This window comes from Mus caroli, unplaced genomic scaffold, assembly GCF_978045245.1.
Source record: "Mus caroli unplaced genomic scaffold, Mus_caroli_1 scaffold_2, whole genome shotgun sequence".
In the NCBI taxonomy this organism is placed as follows: Eukaryota; Metazoa; Chordata; class Mammalia; order Rodentia; family Muridae; genus Mus; species Mus caroli.
This window is the reverse complement of record NW_028227257.1, coordinates 122,235,164-122,241,334: the sequence shown is the minus strand read 5'-3', so window position 1 is coordinate 122,241,334 and position 6,171 is coordinate 122,235,164. Positions and strand designations below refer to the sequence as shown.

Sequence of the window (6,171 nt, the reverse complement as noted above, 5' to 3'; positions counted from 1 at the left end):
AGAGCAGCACTGTGGCTGAGGAGCAAGATGTGAACAGGAGAGAGCCTTTCTGGTGCGAACAATGTGCTGCTGCTCAGTGGGGTTCTGTTTCCATGGATGCCAACAATCCGTAAACATTTATTAAAATTTGTCAAACTGCCTACTTCGTAAAGTAGTCAAAAATCTTAATAAAGCATAAGTGATTCTGCTTAACTTCTGAGTATACAAGCAAAAGAATTGAAAGCAAAAACTCCAAAATGCGTGTCTACTGATATTCACGATAGCATTTTTTTAGCCATTCGACAGCCAAAAATTGGGAGGGCCCATCCCAGATAAGCAAGGTGTATAAACACACATGGAATGGCATTCAGCCTGAGAAAAGAAAGTTCAGACGTATGCTACAATGTGGGTGAAACTTGAATTCACTGCGCTAAGTGAGTGAGTTGTCACTAAAGAGCCAATGCTATATGATCACTCTTCCATGAAGAACTTGAAGCAGTCAGACTCATAGAGAAAGCCAAAGGCTGGCATCAGAGAGAGAGAGTGTAGGGGAGAAGGAGGAAGTTGGCATTGAATCCATACAGAGCTCGGTTTTATGAGATGGCACAAGTTCTGTGGATGGACTGCAAAAATGACTATGTAACTGTAGATGAGCTTAATGCCTCTGAGGTGCACGGGTTACATTTATTAAGAGAGTAAATCTTATGCAGCGCGTGTAACTTAAATTGTCCCCTTTTCAACTCAAGTTGGATGTGATTCTACTCTATGTCAAGTAAATGTATGCTGACAAAGTTACTAACCGCCTACAGAGGGACCTTCCAGATCCCCTCCTCTCTTTTATATTGGTTACTCTAAATCCTGCCTTCTTCATGTTGCTGTAGACAGAAAGAAGTGGAGGGCAGACTCCCAAGGCTCTGCACTCTCTGGGAAGCTACACTACAGTATAGCCTCCCTCCTTCCCTAGCCTCTGGTGGGAGAAACAAGCAGAGAAGCCTGTACATACACTGGAAAGTGAAGGCGCCTGAGGAAAAGAATCCCAGCATAAACAATGGGGGCTAGGGAACTAATGTCAGGTTCAAGCTGTGAGCAAGCCCCCTGGGTCCCAGCCCCCTTGAAAAGCAAACTCAATTCTCAAGTTAGTCTTATGTCTCTACTACTCCCAAATGAAAGTGCCTTAGATGGGAACGATCCTTTTTATACATTAAAAAAGAAAGAAAGAAAACCATCATTTGACTTGAAAACAGTTTATTTAATTTATACAAATAACTACTAAATACAAAAAGTAGATTAAAACAAAATAGTTATTTTTTTCTGGCAGAGTTTAAATGCACGTAATGGATAATTCCAAAGAAGATGCATTTCCCCCCCCACAGCGTTTGGGACTAAAATTCTACTGAAATCTTTGCTTCTAAATCAGTAATATATTGGGTGGTGTTGCATGGGTAATGACTAAATACGTTCTGCATACGAACTGAAAAGAAAGTTACAGTCTACACACATTTAAAAAAAAAAATGTGAAGCACTTAAATGTGAATTTAACTGATAATAAAAGGAAATATCCGTTTCAGAGTTGGGTGTTAAAAACATTTCGGTAATAAAATCATAAGACCACATAAAAATAAGCTTTAACATATGCACGCGGCGGTTTCAAACAAACCGCTAAGTGCCCCGGTAATAAATAATTTGCAAAGTTGTGTCTAAACGATTCCTAATGTTCGCATCCTTGTAAACATCAGCACGTGTGTAAAATGCAGCAGAGTCCAACGGTACATTTTTGTGTTGCCAGATTGAATTCCTATTATCCAGAGACAGGCCAGTGGAGTACGCAGCCAATGTTTTGGCAAGTTGGGTCTTTAAGATTAAGGGCGACAGTGCAAGTAAGGAATGCACAGAATTCCTAGTGCAACAAAGAGTAGATGCAGCCGATATTGCTGATTACGAATTCACCGCCTCCTTGAGCTTCCCGTGGGGAGTGTCTAGGAGACCCGCGAAAGATACACAGAGAGCCACTGTCTTAATGCCCAGATCTCCTGCAGGATCTCTCTGGGTTCCTCCACTTCCCTCCCCCTTGCCACCAGACCTGCCCACCGTTAAGTCTTTGTGGTGTGAACAGTTCATCGAGGGCTCGAGTCACAGTTTTTGAGCGAGGTTAGGGTGGTTTTGGTGTCTCCCCCTGGAACATGGCTGGGAAGAGACATCTGCTTCCGTCAAAGCAGCCACTTCGGGAAGGGGTCAGATGGATTCTGTTCTGACAACCAGTCAGGCCAGCATTAGGTCCCAGCTGGACAAGGACAGCATTGACTCTCCTTCTTGACACCGGTGACAAGGTCAACAGTCAGTTTTTAATTTGTCTAGGGAATTATCGATTTTGGTCAAAGTCTTTTTGATACGTAGAGCTGTGAGTCTTGCAGATGGGTTCTGATACCAGCACTCTTTCATCAGCTTCGCCAGAGAAGTTAATGTCTGTGGAGAGGAAGGAAAGATCACACAAACTGGCCTAGTTTTTCTCCTTCACCATTTTATGTAGGGGCTGAGGGACCAATCACATAGGTTTGAAAAGTGTCATGATTCTTGAAGAAGCACAGTCTGGTAGGTGTTGCTATTGAGTGGCAGTATTCACAGGAAGTGTCCATGTGAGACCAGTGTCAAGAGTGTTATTCACAGAGACATGAGTGAATTTGTAAACTGTATCACTTCGAGGGATCTTGGGTATACTACTACTTATGAGCAATGATGGTTCAGGCATCTCAGTCAGTGTTGAGGAGCCTGCTTTTAGAATCTCGGCGAAGCAGTGATAGTCAAGAGTTAACCACGGTCACCCCAAGTCTCTTGGCTTATACAGGCAGCTGCAGCTTTAGGGCAATGAGCCATCCCATGCCCAACACGGTCACACATGGACACTCATGTGAATACTGCCACACATTAGCAACACCTACCAGACTGTGCTTCTTCAAGAATTATGCCACTTCCTGAACCTATGCAGCTGGGCTCTAGGACCCTATTTAAAACTGTGATGGAGAAAAATAGATGTACAGTCCATATCATACAGATGCTAAGAGCTGGGAAGAACTTGACAGTAAGCTAACAAACGCTGGCGTGAACTCTAAAGGTAACAACAGCCTGGTGTTCTTACCGGGTCTGAGAACCATCTGTTAGGTATGTTTGGCCTCTGTTGATCCACACAGACAACTTTCCTCATATCTTCAAAACTTGGGTCATTGGGAACCACATCATAGAATGGTGGCTTGTAATCTTCCACTATACCTGTGTACAAGATGAGAATTATGTGGGTTAGTAGGAGTGCACGCGCGCGCGCGCACACACACACACACACACACACACAGGGTTTCCCTGCTGTTTGTCAGGGATTAGAATATGACAAGAGAAAATACAATCACCTTGCTCCCATGTCAAGGCAGCTTTGGAAAATACAGGCAGGTCCTAAAATAGGTTGAAAACTAGGTAATAAATATATACCCTGCAGGAAATGTACCCTTCATCAGAAGACATACAATCCTCTCATGCAATCATAAATCCTAACAAACCACTCCAACAGCATCTATAAAGAGCTCACAACTGTCTCTATCTTCAGTACCAGAGAATCCCACTCCCTCTTCTGACTTCCATAGGCATCAGGGATACACATGTAGGTAAAATACTCATACACAAAAAATAAAATAAATAAATATTATCTTTTTAAAAATTACCTGTAAACATCTAGAGGCAAATAAATCAAGATCATCACCCAAATTACCTTTCTGTTATGAAATTATTTGGTCAAAGAACTAAACCTCGTTGCTTTAAAATAATTCCTCCCATGAAGGGCCTGCAGTTAATATAATCTGAGATCCTCATTTCCTTATTCACTCCCTCTACATGCAGGAGTCCTCAACTACCAGGCACAACCATCTGTCTGATGGCTTCTGCAGTTATTATCAGTACCTGTCTATTAACAGCGAACTTCACAAATCAATTTAAAACTTAGCCATGTGGAGTTAGTAAAGTGACCCCATCCTCTTCCATACAGGAAACCAGGGAAATGATCACTTGATTTCCCTCATCAACACTGTGGTCAGTGACTAACTCGACTGCCAGCCCTTTTCTCTCTGGCATGCAACTTACTTCTATTCCTAGATACACAGCAGGCTGTTGTAGAAGCCAGAAAGAGGCCGTGAGTAAAAGGTATAATTAAACTTTTCCATTCTTGCAAGCCCCTTAAAAAAGCCTCAATCCCCTTTTCATTTGTCACAGAGATTAGTGAGAATACATTCGCACCAATTTCACATAAATACAAACCACTTATGAAGAAGCGTAGAGATGAGGCATCTGTTCTAGAAATACTAGAGTTTCGAAACCTCAAAAACTCCATTTATTTTTAAAATGGAAAGTTCGTCTAAATTGTATCTTAAAAATTCTAGTTGACACTTTGTTAATTCTAAACAACATAGACAGTTGTGTACTTGCAACTGAGATGTGGATCCTAAGTAAAACCTTTTGGGGGCAAACACCAATAGCTCTGAAGCTCACAAAAGGTAGCTGCTACATTGTCTCAGAATCTCACCTACTTCTCTTGTAAGGATCCCTGGACACATTCAAACAAAAATGTCTTCATTCTACAGTACAGTATTTTACTACAGTAAAAACCATCCCAAACACTATTGCACATCAAGGTAAAAAAAAAAAAAAAACAACAACTTCCGTCTTTGCTTCCATTCACAGCAAACAGAAAGCAAGGTGCCATTCACCATCTCTCCATTATTCCATGGGGATAGACTTCAGAGCCTGGCTTAATTCTTTTAAAATACAGCATAATCACCAGCTATCTGGTGGTAATGTGTTCATAGCACCAAAAAGGTTATGTGCGTATGAGCCGTAATACAAAGTTAGATTTCTCTCTAACCCCCTACACACGTAGACACACACACAAATCAAACATAGGTGGCTATTTAAAAGTACAAGAACCCAGATGCCCCTCAACAGAGGAATGGATACAGAAAATATGGTACATTTACACAATGGAGTGCTACTCAGCTATTAAAAAGAATGAATTTATGAAATTCCTAGCCAAAACGGATGGACCTGGAGGGCATCATCTTAAGTGAGGTAACACAATCACAAAGGAACTCACACAGTATGTATTCACTGATAAGTGGATATTAGCCCATCTAGAGACTGCCATATCCAGGGATCCATCCCATGATCAGCTTCCAAACGCTGACACCATTGCATACACTAGCAAGATTTTGCTGAAAGGACCCAAATATAGCTGTCTCTTGTGAGACTATGCTGGGGCCTAGCAAACACAGAAGTGGATGCTCACAGTCAGCTATTGGATGGAACACAGGGCTCCCAATGGAGGAGCTAGAGAAAGTACCCAAGGAGCTAAAGGGATCTGCAACCCTATAGGGGGAACAACATGATGAACTAACCAGTACCCCGGAGCTCTTGTCTCTAGCTGCATATGTATCGAAAGATGGCCTAGTCGGCCATCACTGGAAAGAGAGGCCCATTGGACTTGCAAACTTTATATGCCCCAGTACAGGGGAACGCCAGGTCCAAAAGAATGGGAATGGGTGGGTAGGGAAGTGGGGGGGGGGTTATGGGGGACTTTTGGGATAGCATTGGAAATGTAATTGAGGAAAATACGTAATTAAAAAAAATATATATTGAAATAAAAAACCATCACAGAATAGTCAGAAAAAAAAAGTACAAGATATAGCAAATCCTACAATTCACACTGCCATGCAAAACCTAGCCCCCCCCCCACACACACACACACTTGTGTTTCTATTTATTTTGACCTTATTACATAATTCCATATGTTTAAAAAAAAAGTAATCTCTAGGTTTCCAAACAAAGCAGCATTAAATTCACTGTACATGGAAAACCAAGCCATTGCCTCTCTTCTTCAGCCACTAGCTCCAGTTCACTGTTTCCATCTGACTCTGGCTAAGCCCTTCAAAAAAAAAAAATTAATTAAAAGAATACTCTGGGATTAAACTGCAACGTTCTTTTGGTGAAAACTCATGTTGGTAAAGAAACACCATTTTTTTTTAATTGGCCCAAAGTATTTTGTATCTATTATGAGTGGAACGCCTTGTTAAATGCTGAGGAAATTCACCATGCAGTAGAAGACAGCAAAGTATCTCTCGTTTTGCCTTAGATAATATATAAATATTGTACAAACGTACT

General features: G+C 41.5%; 1 protein-coding gene across 5 annotated transcripts in view; it reads right to left on the bottom strand.

Annotated features, from left to right (window-relative positions):
• Positions 1 to 1,207: 1,207 nt before the first annotated feature.
• Acvr1 (activin A receptor type 1) overlaps positions 1,208 to 6,171 on the bottom strand; it is a 129,467-nt gene continuing 124,503 nt past the window's right edge. For all 5 annotated transcript variants that reach the window (XM_021149833.3, XM_021149842.2, XM_085834902.1 and 2 more), the window contains 2 exons: positions 3,113 to 3,243; positions 1,208 to 2,442 (listed from right to left, as the gene is read on the bottom strand). In XM_021149833.3, coding sequence (XP_021005492.1) covers positions 2,308 to 2,442; positions 3,113 to 3,243 — 266 coding nt within the window. In that variant the 3' untranslated portion in view covers positions 1,208 to 2,307. The remainder of the gene's footprint in view (positions 2,443 to 3,112; positions 3,244 to 6,171) is intronic.